The sequence below is a fragment of the Garra rufa genome, chromosome 3 (assembly GCF_049309525.1).
Source record: "Garra rufa chromosome 3, GarRuf1.0, whole genome shotgun sequence".
Lineage (NCBI taxonomy): Eukaryota > Metazoa > Chordata > Actinopteri > Cypriniformes > Cyprinidae > Garra > Garra rufa.
Window position 1 is genome coordinate 16,254,223 of NC_133363.1, and position 18,658 is coordinate 16,272,880.

The 18,658-nt window shown below is 41.9% G+C and overlaps 1 protein-coding gene across 1 annotated transcript in view; it reads right to left on the bottom strand.

The window, feature by feature from the left end:
• Positions 1–18,658, bottom strand: part of LOC141331510 (uncharacterized) — a 421,481-nt gene that overhangs the window by 91,713 nt on the left and 311,110 nt on the right. Inside the window, exon 10 of the mRNA XM_073836569.1 lies at positions 2,258–2,302. Coding sequence (XP_073692670.1) covers positions 2,258–2,302 — 45 coding nt within the window. The remainder of the gene's footprint in view (positions 1–2,257; positions 2,303–18,658) is intronic.

Sequence of the window (18,658 nt, forward strand, 5' to 3'; positions counted from 1 at the left end):
CAGAGCCCGGTCCTCAAGAGCGCCATCCAGAGCCCAGTCCTCAAGAGCGCCCTCCAGAGCCGGCGTCTCCTCCAGCGCGCCCTCCAGAGCCGACACCGCCTCCAGCGCGCCCTCCAGAGCCGGCGCCTCCTCCAGCATGCTCTCCCATGCTCCCCTGGGCAGGCTATGCCCTGGATTTCCCCAAGAAAATTTTTTTTGGGGGGGGCTACCCCTCTGATCCACCATGGCCACCTGGACTGTTTACCTAGCCATGGTCACCTGGACTATTTACCCGGCCATGGCCACCTGGGGTCCATTCTTCGTACCTCACTAACTAAGTTAGCTGGATTTGATTGTTTACGATTTTGCGTGATCTTGGATCGCTCGGTTCTCCGAAGCTCATCCGGGACTTGCTGTCATAGCAACAGGTGCGCAAGCTTAAACCTGCACTGGAGCAGGTTTATTTCATGTAAACAGGATTTAGGCTGCGCTCCTTGCGGGTTATGATTGGTTGAAATGGCGAGGTCACATCTGATTGGTTAAAGAGCACGACTGACGCGGACTGACTCACGTGGGAAAGTGTATATATATATATACACTACCGTTCAAAAGTTTGGGGTCAGTATATATATATTTTTTTTTTAAAGAAATTAATAGTTTTATTCACCAAGGATGTATTAAGTTAATAATTAAAAAATTATTAAACGTTAATAATAAATAATTTACATAGTTATATATATATATATATATATATATATATATATATATATATATATATGTATATATGTGTGTGTATATATATATGTATATATATATAGAATAAACACTGTACTTTTTAAACTTGTTATTCATGAAAGAATCGTTGGGGTGGGGTGGGGTGGGGGTTGGGTCGGAAATCACAGGTTCCAAAACATATTTGGCAGCACAACTGTTGATATTATCCAACATTGATCATTCTAATAATAAATCAGCATATTAGAATGATTTCTGAAGGATCATGTGACACTTAAGACTGGAGTAACAGCTGATAAAAATTCAGCTTTTCATCACAGGAATAAATTCTATGTTAAAGTATGTTAATATATATATATATATATGTGTATATATATATATATATATATATATATATATATAAAAAAATCATTATTTTATGTTGTAAAAACATTTTGCAATATTACTGTTTTTTTCTGTATTTTTAATCAAATAAATGCAGCCTTGATGAGCATAAGAGACTTCTTTAAAGACTATAACAAGTCTTACTGACCCCAAACTTTTGAACGGTAGTGTATAAAAAATAAAAAATATAAATAAAATAACACATCAAGGAAAAAACATGTAACATGGGCAGCATTAACGCATTTAATTTGTTCACTACATTTTGCCAGCCCTCTCTCCTTGCTTTTCCAGCCTTTGCAGTTTTCCCTTGCGTTTTAATTAAACTCTGAAACTCCTGAAATCCCTCAATCAAGAGTTCTTGCTCTGCTGCAGAAAAACACTGAGCGCGCTCCTTCGTCATGTTCGCCGACCAATCAAAGCGTTGCCGATCAATGTTTCTACTATCGATACGTAGCCCCTTTTAAGCCACCCAGTGATCTCAAATAACTTCATCCAGCTTTACTAATCATAAACAACAGGTGCGTTCGGAGAACCGGAATAGCGATCTCATAGTTAGCGCGATGATTTGATCTTGGATGTGTCATTTGATCTTGGATGTAGTAAGCGAGGTACGAAGAACGGACCCCTGGACTGTTTACTCGGCCATGGCCACCTGGTCTGTTTACCCGGCCATGGCCACCTGGACTGTTTACTCGGCCATGGCTTCCTGAGCCCCCAGATCCGCCATGGCCTCCTGGACTGTTTACTCGGCCATGGCTTCTTGAGCCCCCAGATCTGCCATGGCCTCCTGGACTATCTATCCGGCCATGGTCCCCTGAGCTTCCTGATCCGCCATGGCCTCCTGGACTTCTTCCGCTTGTTTTTTTACTTCATGTTCATCGTTGTTTTCTTTAATAAATCAATGTTATTTTACTCCGGTTCCTGCCTCATCTCATTTCTAAACCCGCTAAACTGTGACATTCACTATAACAGTGATAATGCTAGTGTAATACTTCACATAAATGGAGCATTTGGCTTTGTGTTCCTCTTTTTCAGATTAAATTCCAGCTAAATCTGGATTATTCCTGTAATTTAAAAGTGTCTAAAGGAAAAAAAATAGGAAACTTACTGTGTATTCAAAACCATAAGATTTTAAAGAAAATGAAGACATCTGTTATCTTACCTTCATTCCATTGATACCTGGAATACCAGATGGTCCAATGGAACCCTACAAGTAAAAATTACATATTGGCATTAGAATGAATCTAAAATAAATTAGATATTGGCATTTAAATAAAAACATGTTTCTGAAAAAAGTACTTAGTATCACTACAACATTCTACAACATTGTCATTAGGGATGCACCAAAATTAAAATTATTGGCTGAAGCCAAACAAAATTACACACTGGGCCGAAGGCCGATTACGGAACACTTTTTTTTTTTTTTATAAATTAAATAGCCAATACTTGCTTTTTACAGTTTTGTCTTGCTTTTCAAAGAAAAAATAAATAAATTACAAAACAACAATTTAAAAATACACTGAACATTTTTAACATTCTAGTAGACATTATAGCCTACCAACAAAGCACAATTTAACTTAAAATTAATAAGTTAGTAAAATAATATTCTTTGGCCATTTTTTGGACTTCTTGAATCAAGCATACTGTATGTTTTTTAATGTACAAATAAATGCAGCCTAGCTGAGCAAAGGAGAATGTTATAATAAATGTATTAATAGAGCTGTTGTAATGATTGTCATCATTATTATTTGTCTTACTTTTTTATTTTATTTAACAGTAGAACAGTAATATTACAATGCTAACATTTATGAATGTTGACTTTTATTTTGGCGGAAACCCGCAAGAAGACCTCAGTACTACTTTTTGCTGAAAGCAGATTTATGTATGATTCTCATCTCATCATGCAGATTTTCCTCGCGCTTTGGACTTTGAACCCTGGTAACGAGCTTGTGCTTTGCTGCCAGAATATGTACAGTCAAGCCTGAAATTATTCATACTCCTGGCAAGTTTTGACTTAAAGTTACTTTCATTCAACCAGCAAGTTTTTTTTTTCTTCATCGTCTTTTAGGCTTCTCTAAAAGACGATGTACAAGGGGCATCCTTGTGGAAAAAAAAATATTTCTCAGCTTTTATTTACATTTGAACCAAAAGTGGTATGTCCAAAATTATTCATACCTTTTGCAAACTGTCACAGTCTGTGGAAAAATCCAAAGTTCTATACCATTTCAAATAGTCCAAGCTGTTTTAAAGCATCCTAATTACCCTGATTCATTGGGAACAGCTGTTTTAATCAACTCAACAGCTAAAAAACAGAAGCTCTCATCTGCTGGTTTGTGGACAGTCATGGCTAAGACAAAGGAGCTCACCGAGGACCTGCGGCTGCGCGTTGTGGCTGCTCACAAGTCAGGAAAGGGCTATAAGACCATATCTAAATGTTTTGAAGTTCCAGTAGCTACAGTGCAAAGTATTAATAAAAAACACAAGACATTCCGCACTCTGAAAAATCTCAGAGGATGTGGTCGGAAGCCAAAAATGACACCTGTGCTGGCCAGGAGGATAGTGAGGGAGGTAAAAAATAATCCAAGGATCACCACCAAGGCCAATCTGATGAATCTAGGCTCTGCTGGTGGCAAGATCTTAAGGCAGACAGTCCAACGGACAGTGCACACCACTGGGTTCCACGGACGCAGACCAAGAAGGACACCACTTCTCCAGATAAGGCACACAAAAGCCTGCTTGGCCTTTGCAAATGCTCATCTGGACAAAGAGGAAAAACTCTGGTCTTCCTTTTTATGGTCAGATTAAACAAAAATGTAATTGTTTGGCCACAATGATGTAGCCTTCATTTAACGTAAAAAAGGAGAATACTTCAACCCTAAGAACACCATCCCCACTGTCAAACATGGTGGTGGGAACCTAATGACATTTCAGCACAACAATGACCAAAAACACACACCAAAAGTGGTGAAGAAATGGTTAGCAGACAAAAACATTAACGTTTCACAGTGGCCCAGCCAGAGTCCTGACTTAAATCCAATTGAGAATCTGTGGAGGGAGCTAAAGATCAGGGTGATGGCAAGAAGACCCTCCAACCTGAAAGAGTTGGAGCTCATCGCTAAAGATGAATGGGCAAAAATACCAATGGAGACATGCAAAAAGCTGGTCAGCAATTATAGGAAGTGTTTGATTGCTGTAATAGCCAATAAAGGCTTTTCTATTGATTATTGAGAAGGGTATTAATAATTTTGGACATGCCACTTTTTGTTCAAATGTAAATAAAAGCGGAGAAATATGTTTTTTTTTTTTTTTTTTCACAATGATGCCTCTTGTATATCGTCTTATTATCTTTTGGGAGAAGCCTGTATCATTTCCGGTCAAAAAAATAAAAACTGGCTGGTTGAATAAAAGTAACTTTAAGTCAGAATTTGCCAGGGGTATGAATAATTTAGGCTTGACTGTACAATTTGTGCGTGTATTAGACAACATAACGTTCTGTAGTTTATTTACTAATGGTTTAAGGTCATTTCGCAATTTCAGTCATCATACAGTAACCAGCAACAACCACCCCTTTCTCTTGTAATGGAAGACATGCAATGCAATACTAAACAATCTTGTGCTGTCGGTGCTTGTAAGGATTTTTGCGTGTTTCTTGGACAGTTTCAAATGCTTCCACACTGCCGACATGTTTGCTGCATTAGTGCGCTCCTCTATTTGATCACGTCATTGTTCAATATAATTTATTCTGCCTTTTCGCTTATTCGGCCGAACACCGAAAGAGTTTTGTTGCCACCACCCCGATGGCTTTACAAGACGATGCACAAAGGGCTTTGCATTTAACCCTCTGGCAGCCTGGTTGTTGAGTTGCAGCAATAAAAGTTTTACTCTAGAATATCAAGATTATGTACCAGATACACACACAGAAAATATATATATTTTTAAATTAATCTAATGATGTAAAAGCAAATTGTAAAATAATTAGATGAAACTGCATTGTCAGTACAGTACATATCTGATTCTATAACTGATATTTGTCATTCAAAGTGATGGAAACTGAGTAGAAATGGATCAGGTTTAAAAGATGCCTTATCCTCTGACTTTATCTAGTGAACAACCTTAGTGTTACAGTCTTCATTTGTCAATTGAAATGTCTGACAGTTTATAATTTCCTGTTAAAACTCATTCATGAAACAAAGCATGTTTCCCCAGAATTACTTGTTCTCCATGTGTAAAAAGTTAGGTGTTTGTACGATGCACTTTGAAGATATAACGCAGCTCCTGTTTTCTTTTGAATTTAAGAAATCACCATGCCAACACTGTTGAAGATATCCAAAAGCTGTTTGCAATTTAGGTTCCTCAATGTGTTGGCATCATGTTGACAAAGTTTGGTGTGAATTGGAGGAATCCCCTAGGAGACGTACGCAATAATGTACAACTTGCATTTCCAAAAATCCACATTTACACCAAAATAACAGAATTTGTAGCATTCCCAGCTGAACAGATGCACTTTACTCTCAGGAACAGGTGTTTACAAAATATTTGATTTTCAAAAAATGCTGTGAGAGCTGCATAAAAACAAACAGTCATTAGACATCTGCCTGCAAATTGTGTAAAAATGCCCATTACAAACCTACAAACTAATGAATACATATTTGCAATCTAATTGGCCTACACAATTAATAATGTGACAACCACATTTTTCGTATACAGGCTAAAGAAATAACTTTGCTTTACTGTACTGTAGTAAGCCTGAATAAAATGAATTATTTTAACACTGACAGTAACAACATTTAATTCAGAAAAGTACCAATCAAAAAATTACTTTCAACAATTGACAATAGGGTTGTGCCGATAGGCGATAGAATCGATGCCTTTGACAATAGCAAAATGACAAGAACAAAAGAAGAAAGGCACCAGGCCCTGACGGTGTGACACCAACCTGTCTGAAAACCTGTGCTGACCAGCTGGCCCCCATTTTCTCACAGATCTTCAATAGGTCTTTGGAGTTGTGTGAAGTCCCCGTCTCTCTGAAACGCTCTGAAATCATCCCCATTCCAAAGAAACCCAAAATAACAGGACTTAACGACTACAGACCTGTGGCGCTAACATCTGTCGTCATGAAGTCGAAAAACTGGTTCTGGCTTATCTGAAGGACATCACCGGACCCTTACTGGACCCCCTGCAGTTTGCTTATCGAGCAAACAGGTCTGTAGATGATGCAGTGAACATGAGCCTACATTTCATATTGCAGCATCTGGACAAATCAGGGACTTACGTGAGGATCCTGTTTGTGGACTTCAGTTCAGCCTTCAACACTATCATCCCAAACCTCCTCCTGCCCAAACTAACTCAGCTCTCTGTGCCCACGTCAGTCTGTCAGTGGTTTAACAGCTTCCTGACAGACAGGCAACAGCTAGTGAGGCTGGGAAAATTCTCATCCAGCACCCGTACTATCAGCACTGGCGCCCCTCAGGGCTGTGTCCTCTCCCCACTGCTCTTCTCCCTGTATACTAATGACTGTACCTCCAAAGACCCCTCTGTCAAGCTCCTGAAGTTTGCAGACGACACCACACTTATCGGCCTCATTCAGGACGGTGATGAGTCTGCTTACAGACAGGAGGTAAAAGTGCTGGCTGTCTGGTGCAGTCATAACAACCTGGAGCTCAACACGCTCAAAACTGTGGAGATGATCATAGACTTCAGGAAAAAAAAAACCTGCTCTCCCCCCACTCACCATCATGAACAGCACCGTAAACACAGTGGAGTCATTCAGGTTCCTTGGCAATACCATCTCACAGGACCTGAAGTGGGACATTCACATAGACTCCATTGTGAAAAAGGCCCAGCAGAGGATGTACTTTCTCCACCAGCTGAGGAAGCTCAACCTGCCTCAGGAACTGCTGAAACAGTTTTACTCTGCCATTATTGAATCCGTCCTCTGCACTTCAATTACCATCTGGTTCAGCTCAGCTACCAATTCTGATCTCAGAAGACTACGTCGAATAGTCCGGACTGCTGAACGAATCATTGGTACAACCCTCCCTACCCTTCAAGATCTCTACTTATCCAGAGTACGAAAAAGGGCTGCCAAAATTACTCTGGACCCCTCACATCCAGCACACTCGCTTTTTGAACTGTTACCATCTGGTCGGCGCTACAGAGCACTGAGCACTAGAACGACCAGACACCGAAACAGTTTCTTTCCTCAGGCAATCCATCTCATGAACACTTGATCGTGGAACATACAACACTATACACTCTTTATTCATTTTTCCGTTATTTATTTAAAGCACATACTTACTTCCATTCAAATGTCTTTGCTATTTTTGCACATTGTCTGTCTTGTATACTTGTATATTGTTATTTTTATAATATGTATCGTCTTGTCACTGTCATTCTGTAGCACTGTGGAGCTTCTGTCACAAAAACAAATTCCTAGTATGTGTAAACATACCTGGCAATAAAGCTCATTCTGATTCTGATTATTATTATTATTGTTATTATGCATCAAAAAGAAGGTAGGTGCCTAATTTAGCGACACAGCGTGGAGAGCTGCTTCTAGGAAGCTTCAGAAGTTTGCCACAGGCGGCTGGTGTAAACATACCATATAGCTTATTCATCTCACAAAACCACAACTAGACTAAACAAAATAAACAGTAATACCATTGCTTTCATGCACTTACTCTACATTGCCCAACACTAATTGACAAACTTCTTTCAAAGTGCTACCTGAGTAACCTATAGGTTTTTATAAATTACAACAATCTCCTTTTAGAGTGCATAATGAATTAATTTTGCCTCAACATGTATAAGTAACTCCTCTCCTCCTTCTCTGCTAATGTCTCCACTGCTAAAAGGACATACTATCATAACAAAAATAACAATTCGTCTAACTCTTGCATGCTCTTTAAAACATTTCCTCCCTCCTTTGTCCTCCTCCTCCCCCTCCTTCATCCTCTCTAACAGCTGACGACTTTGCTATGTTCTTCAATAATAAAATCGAAACCATCACAATTTTCCATACCACAATCTACCAAGCACATCTTAGCTGCAAACATACTCGTTCACATCCTTCTCTTCACTCTCTAAAGCAGAAGTCTCCAAACTCATCCTTTCTAATCATCCTACTACTTGTCCACTTGATCCTATTCCATCTCATCTCCTTCAAGCTATTTCTTCTGCAGTTGTACCTGTACTCACTCACATCATTAACACATCCCTTCAAACAGGTGTGTTCCCTCTACATTTAAACAAGCTTGTATAACCCCTCTACTAAAGAAACCCAGCTTTAATCCATCTCTATTAGAGAACTACAGACTGGTTTCCCCTCTTACTTCCATTCCAAAAACACTTGAACAAGATGTGTTCAACCATGTCTCAGCATTTCTCACATAGGACAACCTCCTGGACAGCAACCAGTCTGCTTTCAGAAGTGGACATTCAACTGAGATTGCCTTGCTTTCAGTTGTTAAAGCCCTAAGACTGGCAAGAGTGGATTCCAAATCTTCAGTACTCATCTTGCTGGATCTGTCTCCTGCTTTTGACACGGTTAACCACCACTTCCCCAGCGGGAGTCGGCTGTGTCCGAAAGCGCTTTGGGAACACCCTCAGCGAGACCATGCTCTGAAACACGTGTGAAAAGCCAATAAAGAACGTGATGTCACGGGCAGATGACATAGAGACCAGGGCTGGGTTCTCCGAAACCACCTTAAGGCTACGTCGTTCTTAAGTTGTACCTTAAGAAGTACCTTATCGTTAATATGTGTTTTCCGAAACCTTCTTAGTTAAGTATACCTTCTGTAAGTCATACGTTCGTAAGGTTGGTCTGGAGCGCTCTTAGCAATACCTTACCGCTGCTGACGGTTCATATCGCTAGTGGGCACCACGCAAAAAGCTTTTTTACAGTTTAATTACAAATAGAAAATTTTATAGGAACATTTAATATAAAATCTGATTTAGTATTAAAATTGCATTTTTTACTTTAAAATTTTACACATAAAATACTTAAGTTGTTATAGCCTACACCCAGTGTCAAGTCAAGTCACCTTTATTTATATAGCGCTTTTAACAATACAGATTGTGTCAAAGCAACTGCACAGTATTTAAACAGAACAATAGTGTGTAAGTAACGCATTATTGTAAACAATCAATTTTCAGTAAAAGGCAGTTCATCAATGAATTCAGTGATATCATCGTCAGTTCAGTTCAAATAGTATACGATATCGCTGGAAAGTGTCCCCAACTAAGCAAGCCAGAGGCGACAGCGGCAAGGAACCAAAACTCCACAGGTGACAGAAATGGAGAAAAAACCTTGGGAGAAACCAGGCTCAGTCGGGGGACCAGTTCTCCTCTGGCCAGTGTATGGAAGTGTTTTCATTAATAAAGTTTCCATGGTTGTTAGCTTTTTTTAATTACTGTTTCGAGGCACATCAGCGGGCGAACCATTTGACAGAAAAGGCTATGAGTCTATATAAAGAAAGATGAGTTTACACAAACTTTATAGCTATGGCAGCGAGACAGTGAGTACTTGTTTTAAATCAAAGACGGCGCCGTGCGCGGAGAGTAATAGTGTGTAATGCATAAGCCAAAGTCCAATTTTGCGTGCATATGATACGCCAATCCTTCCCATTAACTTCAATGGAGAGAGGATGCATACAAATACCACGCATATTTTATATCATCTATATAAAAGATGATGCGTGGTATTTATACGCATCCTCTCTCCATTGAAGTTAATTGGAAGGATTGGCGTATCATATGCACGCAAAATTGGACTTTGGCTTATGCATTACACGCTATTGCAAAGTCGTGTTATTCGCACGCAAAATGATGAGAATAAGTTGAAACACATACACATGTATTTCTGCATGTACATATTTCAATGAGCCCCGATAAATGCAGTTTGTACTATTTCTAAAACGCTTCTTTATGGAAAAAAAACATTGTTTTCTCAATACTTTACCTATACCCCTGTGAAGGAAAGAGCGCGCAATCGATCACCGAGGCATCGATATCAACCTATTCAGCACCTCCACCATGGACAGCACCTGCTAAGGTCGCACTTAAGAAGGTTTACCTTAAGCAACATCCTAAGGTATAGTTTGGAGAACACACGTAGGAAAGGTATACCTGTAGTTAAGGTGTACCTTTTGAGTCTTCGTAGCACGCTAAGAGACAACGTTATCGGAGAACGCAGCCCAGGAAGCTATAAAGCATGTGAGGCACGTACAGCCGGCAGCTTCTGTCTTTCAGCTAGCGCTCTGTGTGTGTGTGTATGTGTCACTCTGTTTTTATGTGCCAGTTTGCACAGCTTTTATTTGAGAGTGCCACTATGTCTATATAATATAAGCAGCAGCATCTCTCTGCCCGCTATTTCGGGTGGGGATACTCAGAGATGCTCACAAGTCTCTGAGCTAGAGTACAAGTCAAGTCTCATGTCTCTGAGCTAGAGTCCAAGTCAAGTCTCAAGTCTTTGAGCTAGAGTCCAAGTCAAGTCTCAAGTCTCTGAGCTAGAGTCCAAGTCAAGTCTCAAGTCTTTTTACTATATTAAGTCTCTGGTTATAATAAGTGTTGCATCACATACAGCGACCCATCCAACACTGCATAGCTATATATAAGGAATTCAAAGCATGTAATATGTTATTATGACTCCTTTATCTATTAGCATACAGTATCATCTTTGATTTTGGTATATAATCAGTGTAAATAGGCTATTGCAACATGACAAAAACACCAAGAATGCTTTACTTTTAAGTTAATATCTGTATTTTGCCTTGTAGCATGAACACACAGTCCTGTACAGACCAAAAATTAAGACAGATCAAATATGGTCAAACATCACAATGACTACGTTTACATGGACACCAGTAATCTAATTAATGACCTTATTCTGAATAAGACAATAATATGATTAAGGTGTTTACATGAGTTGCTTTTAGAATATTCCTTTTATGTTCCCGTTTTACATGTTATAGTACATAGACAGATTAATGACACACATCATTACATCCACACGTGACGATATCAGTTCGTCTTCGTTATGGTATATAGACTTTTCGGTTCTTTAAGTTTCGTTTTTAATTTTTACGAAAGCTTTAAGTGCAGTTAATTATTTGTCATGCTATATTTGCATCATCATTTGGACTAAATCAGGGCTCTGGACATATGCAACAATTTTTTGAGAATGTGTGAGTTAAAATTTGACGTGGTGGCATTTGTGCGAGTGCATGCTGCGCTGCTCCAAAGTGTCTGCTCCTTACAACACGTGTTCCAGAGCCAGTCAGTTTTTACGAGAAAAAAAAAAAAAAAAAAAAACAGGCAAGCACTGTCACGAAAGCCAAACTCTATGTGTTCACTGCATAAAAAATGGGTCGATGATTGCAATAATTTGACCATAAACAGCTGAAGAAATAAAAATTCATTCTCTGTCACGAGGTGGAGCTTTAGGATTTCCATAGTAATGGCTGTACACAAAGCAGCATTATGCTGTTTTATCAGGCATGAAATGAAAATGCAAACAACACGTTTCTGAGGACAGTGGGTTCCCTTTAGATACATACATATAAAGACATCCATGCCGCGTTTTGACTTTAAAACGTGCAGTGCGCATATTTGTTCATTGACATCATTGCCTTTTGAAGTTTAATCCAGCCCTGTCGCGATTCTCATCTTTCTGTCCCCAACTGTAAGACCTCTTAAAATATAATTAAGACTTTTCTTATAATATTTAACATATTTAAAACTTTTTATGGCCTTAAATTTGATACAACTAAATTGAGGAGTTTTTAAGGACCTGCAGCCCTCTACTTTAAGATAGACCGTCGGGCAGCCGGTGAAACATTTTGGTAGCCCGACTGGAAAACACAATAGCCCCGGGACATCGGGCTAGCGATTTAGCAAGCCCTGTGCATATGTATATGTATATGTATATGAGCAAAACCAAGATCGTGAATTCGAAAGTAAAAGTAAAAAGCATCCTAGGCCATTCCAAAAGCGAAAATCCCGTTCACAAAATTAAAATAACAAATAATACTGATTAAATAGAACAGGTTAAATGTTCACTACGTTACCATAAAACTATAAATTATGATAAAAGGTAAACTATTTATCAGCAATGAACACTGATTAATCCCATGTTGTAGCTAAAAAATAAAAAATATATAAACAGGAAACCAAAGCATATGCTGGTGTGACCAACTGAAAGCGTTAGTTTCTGTATCTGTCGCGAAATGTGGCGAAAAGCACTTCTTCTGTTTGGGTCGTCTTGTTTGAAGTTTTTAAATCCAAAGCTAAAGATGAATGGCACAGCAGTTGACATGTTTGTTCTTTGTCCTCTCATGTGTGGCGGCCGCGCCTAAAATAAAAAAAACAAAAAAAAAATGTGTGGCTGCGCCCGCGCGCAGCAGATACGTAGTACGTCACGTGTTACATGGGCAGGTTATAGGTAACGGAGCGTGGGGAATAATGCCGCGTTCCAGGCAACCCCTTACTCGTCTTTTTCCAACCTTTACCCATGAAAGTGCACCCGAATGGCAGTCAAACCCGTGACTTCCCACTCGTGAACTCGTACTAGATCAAAGTACTCCCAGTTCCGAGTTCTGACGTGACATATCCCGCGAAACCACAATGTCAGCACCTACGGGTGCAGTGTTTGTGTAAGTGGTACACAGTGAAAAAATAGACTTTATGACTATATAACGTTGCAAACAAATTAATAATAATGTAATAATAATACATGCGCTCAGGCAGTTTGGAGTGACTTGCCTGGAACGCTACAAAGTCGTGAGTCGTGATTTGAAGTCATGATTTACGAGCTTAAAAACCTGCCTGGAACGCAGCATAACAGCGAGCTCATCAGTTGTTTCCTAAAAATAAACATTGTTCATGAGTCCCGCAGCTCGAGTCCGAGTCGAGTCTGAAGTCTTTCGAGGACGAGTCTCAAGTCGAGTCTGAAGTCACTGTGTGTGCAATTTAAGTCGCACTCGAGTCCGAGTCTCAAACTCGAGTCCCCATCACTGGGATACATACAATCTATTTTGTTGTCTGTTTGGAAGCAAGCATGGGAGTCAGTTCTCGAGGGAGCTGACTACCCGTATTGTCGTTCCCCGCGGCTCGGCCGAGGCAGGACAGGCGCTGTGTTCGTGGGGATTGCACATAGATTTGGGGACGGGTTGGAGACGGATTTTTCCTTTCTCTGCCTTCTCCCTAAATCTAGCGCAGTCTCTCTGGATTTCAAAGCCCATGCTTCGGTACTTCGCCCTTTGAGTGAGAGCTTGCGGCTTCGCTCCCGGAGAGTTCTCGCAGTGCGGAGGCTGCCGTCGTGGGAAACACAGCACGGATCTCTCTTGAGTGAGAGTTCGTGCTGCTGCAGCTGTCTTTCTCTGAGGAAATTGATGCTGTTTGCATATACGCAGACTACATATTGGATCGCTCGTTTCTCCTTGCTCTCGCTACTCTAAAAATAGTGGCCGGAGATTCACGCGATTTATGTGTAGTTTGTTTGGGAGCTGAGCACTCACAGCTGCTTTTGAGGGGGCGGGCTGTGTTCATTCATAAATGTGTTCATTCATAAATGTCACAAACTACTTACACCTAAACGTGTGAAGTTGAATGTTTAGCTCTGCTCCCATAGTTTTTAATTCTGAGGAATTAAAACAATATACAGGCTGCTGGGCAGAGCAGCCTCTGCTTTTGGCCATTTATTGCACTCTCAACCTGCACTTTCCTCCAAGTGTGTGGATGCTGCTCAGGCTCCACTGTGATTCCAGGGCATCCACATACTTAATTATATTGACGTTTGGTCAATATTAGCTCTTTCTGAGCAGTTGGCAATTCGGCATCGAGATGTTGTTTTTGTCCACATGGAAAGTTGGTGTTAAGACTAAACGTCTAGGAAAGTGTGCTTTCTCCAGTACAGAGGACCACTTATCTAGGTGTAGTGTGGGATTTGACCACGATGCAGGCACGTTTGTCTCCTGCTCGATTTGAGTCTGTCCTGGGTCTGATGGCAGCTGCATACAACGTGATACCTTTTGGCCTGCTGTACATGAGACTCTTCCAGTGGTGCCTCAGGACCAACATTTTTTTCCCCGAGGGGCATCCTATTTCGCATGATCAAGGTCACGCGGCAAGGTTTTCGGATCTTAGACATGTGGAAGAAACTATAGTTCCTGTCCAGACCCTGTGCTGAGGACTCCTTGTCGTCGCGTAAGCTATTGACGGGTTCCTCCATCACAGGTTAAGGGGTGGTCATGAGTGGCCACTCCGCCTAAGTATCCTGGCGCCTGTGGTCCAGGAACTTTTGAGGGCTTGCTCCTCTGGGGTAGAGGGATCGTCACCTCATCTTACGGTGCCCGTCTCTCCTCAGTGCCCTCAGGAAGCCGAACTGTTTCCTCTGTTACATCAGAGCACAGCAATTTCCAGCGGGTTTACTCAGCAGCCCTCTCCCCCTCCCTGGGGAAGGCTGCAAGTCCCGTGACCCCCCATCCCCCTTTCGGATCTCTGAGACTGAAACGCCCATCTCCTGCCGGTTCGCCGCTTCAGGGTTCCGTTCCAGTCTCTCCAGTAACACCGGAGGTCAGTCTCGAGAGACTGATTCCCTCAGTAGATCATTTGCTAGTGTGGAAACTCCTGCCAGATGTCTCAAAGTGGGTCCTGCGCACTGTAGAGGAAGGCTACAGCATCCATTTTGGTGCTGCGTCACCCCAGTTCTACGGGTTCTACAGCCGGTACTTCAAAGTTCCAAAAAAGAATGGTTGCATCCGATACTAGATCTTTGAGTACTGAACCGCGCTGTCATGCGCCTAGCGTTCAAATGTTGACCTTAAAACAGGTCGTGCTACAGATCAGGTCCGAGGACTGGTTTGTCACTATAGATCTAAAGGATGCATACTTCCACATCTCCATCCTACCTCAGCACCGGAAGTTCCTGAGATTCGCTTTCTCAACTATATTGATGATTAGTCGATTTTAGCTCAATCTAAGCGCATGGCAGAACAGCATTGAGATGTTGTGCTAGCCCACATGAAAGAGTTGGGAAAAAAGTGTGCCATCTCCACTTCAGTGAACCATATATCTAGGCGTAGTGTGGGACTCGACTACGATGCAGGCGCGCATATCTCCTGTTCGTATCCAGTCCTACCATATCCAAACCTTGGTTCTTGCCCGGGGCTTGGTGCTGGGAGCTCCTTGTCACCGTGAATGCTAGCGACGGATGCATCCCTATTTGGCCGAGGCTTCGTCTGTCTGTTCGTCTCGCTCTGCTCCCGGGAGTTCTAGAGAGAGTGTGCCGGGACGGGGTCCGTCTTTTACTAGTAGCCCTGCTCTGGCTGGTTCTTCATGGTGCAGCAATAGCCAGCTCGACCCAGTCCACTGCCCAGTTGGTACAGTGCTGGAGTTTTTGCTAGAGTGGCTCCCTACTGGATTGACCCATTCCATCCTGAAGGTATACGTGGTGGCAATTTCTACTTACCATGTCCCTATTAGGGATCATTCAGTGGAAAGACACCCCTTAGTAGTCCGTTTCCTCCACGGTGCGCTGAGGCTGAGGCCTCTGGCATGTACTCACATCCCCACATGGGATCTGGCCATGGTGCTGTTGGCTATTACCTCAGTAAAGAGAGTGGGTGACTTACAGGCCCTTTCCGTGGCCCCTTCTCATTTGGACTTTGTGCCTGCCATGGCCAAAGCCTTTCTGTACCCTCTAGCGGGTTACAGTCCTAAAGTCCCCTCCTCTGCTCCACGGCCTGTCGTGCTTGAGGCTTTCTGTCCTCCTCCCTTTCAAGAGCAAGACCAGCAGAAGCACTGAAACATTCGTCCTCAGATCTTCTCTGTGGAGAACTGTTGCTTCAGTCCTGCTAAAAAGGGTCTTCCCGCTTCCAAGCGGACCCTAAGTCGGTGGATAGTCGAGTCTATCTTCCTGACTTAAGAGTCCTCTGACCTCCCCATCCCTATGGGGATCAAGACTCATTCCACTAGAGGTATGGTGGCCTCCAAAGCCCTCTCTGCAGGTGTTCCCATCGAGGACATCTGTAGCGCTGCGGGATGGTCCACGGCCCTCACTTTCGTGAAATTTTTGGCCTTGACCTTCGGGCCACTCCCAGCTCTGCGGTCCTTTTGCCTTAGGACCATTTTCGGAAGCAGTGGACTTGCGCTGGGGAACTGTATAGGTTACATATGTAACCCTAGTTCCCCTAGGGAATGAGGCTGTGTCTTCAGCCATACTTCCGGCACCCCTGCATCACGCTAGCTTCTCTGGAGCAGAAGCTGCCGGCTGTATGCACCCCGTATGCTTTATAGCTTCCTGGTCTCTACGTCATCTGCCCGTGACATTTCTATTGGCTTTACACACATGTTTCAGAGCATGGTCTTGCTGAGGGCATTTCCAAAGCGTTTTCGGACGCAGCCTCGTTCCCTAGGGGAACTAAGCTTATGTACGTAACCTATACAGATCCTCCTGCCAACCCTATTGGCAAAGGGCCTCTCAGGAACCAAACTTCAGAGTCTTACCTCTTTGGTGCTCTTTGGTACTTTGGTGCGGTATCCAAGTCGCAAATTCTGGCTAAGAGAAAGAACTTACAAGAGCAACAGGTTGAGAAAAGTGTGCATGCGTAACGAGGCCGCAAGTCTATATCTTCAGAGAGGTGGATGCACGGATTTCCCATCAACAAACGCCCGCCCACTGACAAAGAACTCTCTCTTCCCTTCCTTTCTAGCAGCTTCCACCAATGGCCACACTTTCATCCCTAGCATCCTGTCTGCCTGAGTCAAATCTTCAGTGAATTTCAGCTTGTGATTCCTGAGGTAATCTGAGTGTTTTGCCTGCCGCCACACCAGATCCCGCGCAGATCTTTTTGCGAAACAAATAATCACCAGTCTTGGCCTGTTGTCCAGCTTTCCCAGACGATGCACAATATCGATGTCATCTTGAATCACCACGCTTGAATCAGGAACAACTGCAGCACAGATGTTGAAAACTTTCAGCTTGATGTTTTCATCAGATTGTTCAGGAATTCTGTACAGATGAAGATTTCATCTACGCTGATATCGGTCGGTTTCATTCAGATTTTGCTCAAACTCAATTCAATGCGTTGACTTCTTCAAACACAAAGTCAATCGATTTTTAGAGACCCTCGATACTAACTGTGTTTTTAGATATCATTTTTCCGAGACTGTCTGCACTCTCTTTGATTTTAGATGTTAAAGCCACAATTATGTTATCTTGCAATACTGAAAGTAAAATGTCACCGCAAGATTTTTTTGCTGCGTTTTCACAGGCGTATCTTGGTTAGAGTCACACGCTGACTCGAGGGACTCTCACTCTGAGAGATTGGAACTTTGTTGGTTGTATTCATGGTAGGTTTTTGTATTCAATGAGAGGCAGATTCAACTCCAACACCGACAGAAATAGTTCCATTTTCTTCTATAAGGTCATTAGATGTAGAGCTCTTATTTTTCCCTTTGCGTTTCATCAGGCAATCCAAAGCATCCATATGCAAGAAGACTTGGTCAAAGGCCGTCATGTTAGAAGACTTAAATTAAACAAACCAACATAACAAGCAACTTTGCTAAACAAAATAAAAATAATGCCTAATGCATAGTCAAACGATATTCTGCAACCAGGTTTACTTTTCAAAGTTAAAACTTGGAATGGAAAGAATAAACGCCTCATCTGCACATAATTGCTTCCTCACTGGCCGCCATCTTGCACAACCCCTGCCGCTTGTGTGTGCATTGGCAAACTTTCTTTGTGAAGTGTCATAGGCCTTTATGTTTTAATGTTTTAGGTTTGAAAACCGGAAGCGTCGAGTAGTTGTGTAAAATAACTTCCGCTGTAGCCTGTATGAACGCAATGCCCATAGCACGGGAAGGTTGTGATTTATTAATGAACAATTCATCATTCAGCTATCCGGTGCGCTGTGATTGGCCAAATACCTCAAGCGTGTGACGGAAATGTTGCACCCCTTACCATGCCCTTTCTCGGCGCGATGAGACAGAAACAATAAAACCCATTATAAACGAGGCATTTGTTCCATCCAGTGGGGACATACCTACTGATTATAATGACACCTACTGTCTTTTTATGCTTTGCATTGCATCGCGCCACATAAACATAACACCATGTCTGCATTTGCGATCTTAGAACGAGAAACAACAAGCACTACTGTACACTGCTCAAAACTTGCGTTTAAATAGTCAGTACTGAATTCTTTAAATATGAAAACGTATTTACAGGCTGTCAGTCAGAAGCGCAGACTGTCCATGCAACATTGGAATTGCCGCACTTTATAGCATCAACCCTTTGTGTACAGCTGGCATTGTAAGCCAAACAAAGTACTTTTGCTTTCGCAATGAAACTCACTGCATCTCCACAACATGGCGGCTGCAACACTACTACAGCTGGTAAAAGTTACGTAAAACATAAGTGAGCCGTTTCTAAGCACTGTTGGTGTCGTTACAGTGATGAGATAACTGCTGAGAATCTGCCCGCGGCTGCACACATTACTGCTCATGAAACCCTTGGAATATATTTATATAGGCTATATATATATATATGTGACCCTGGACC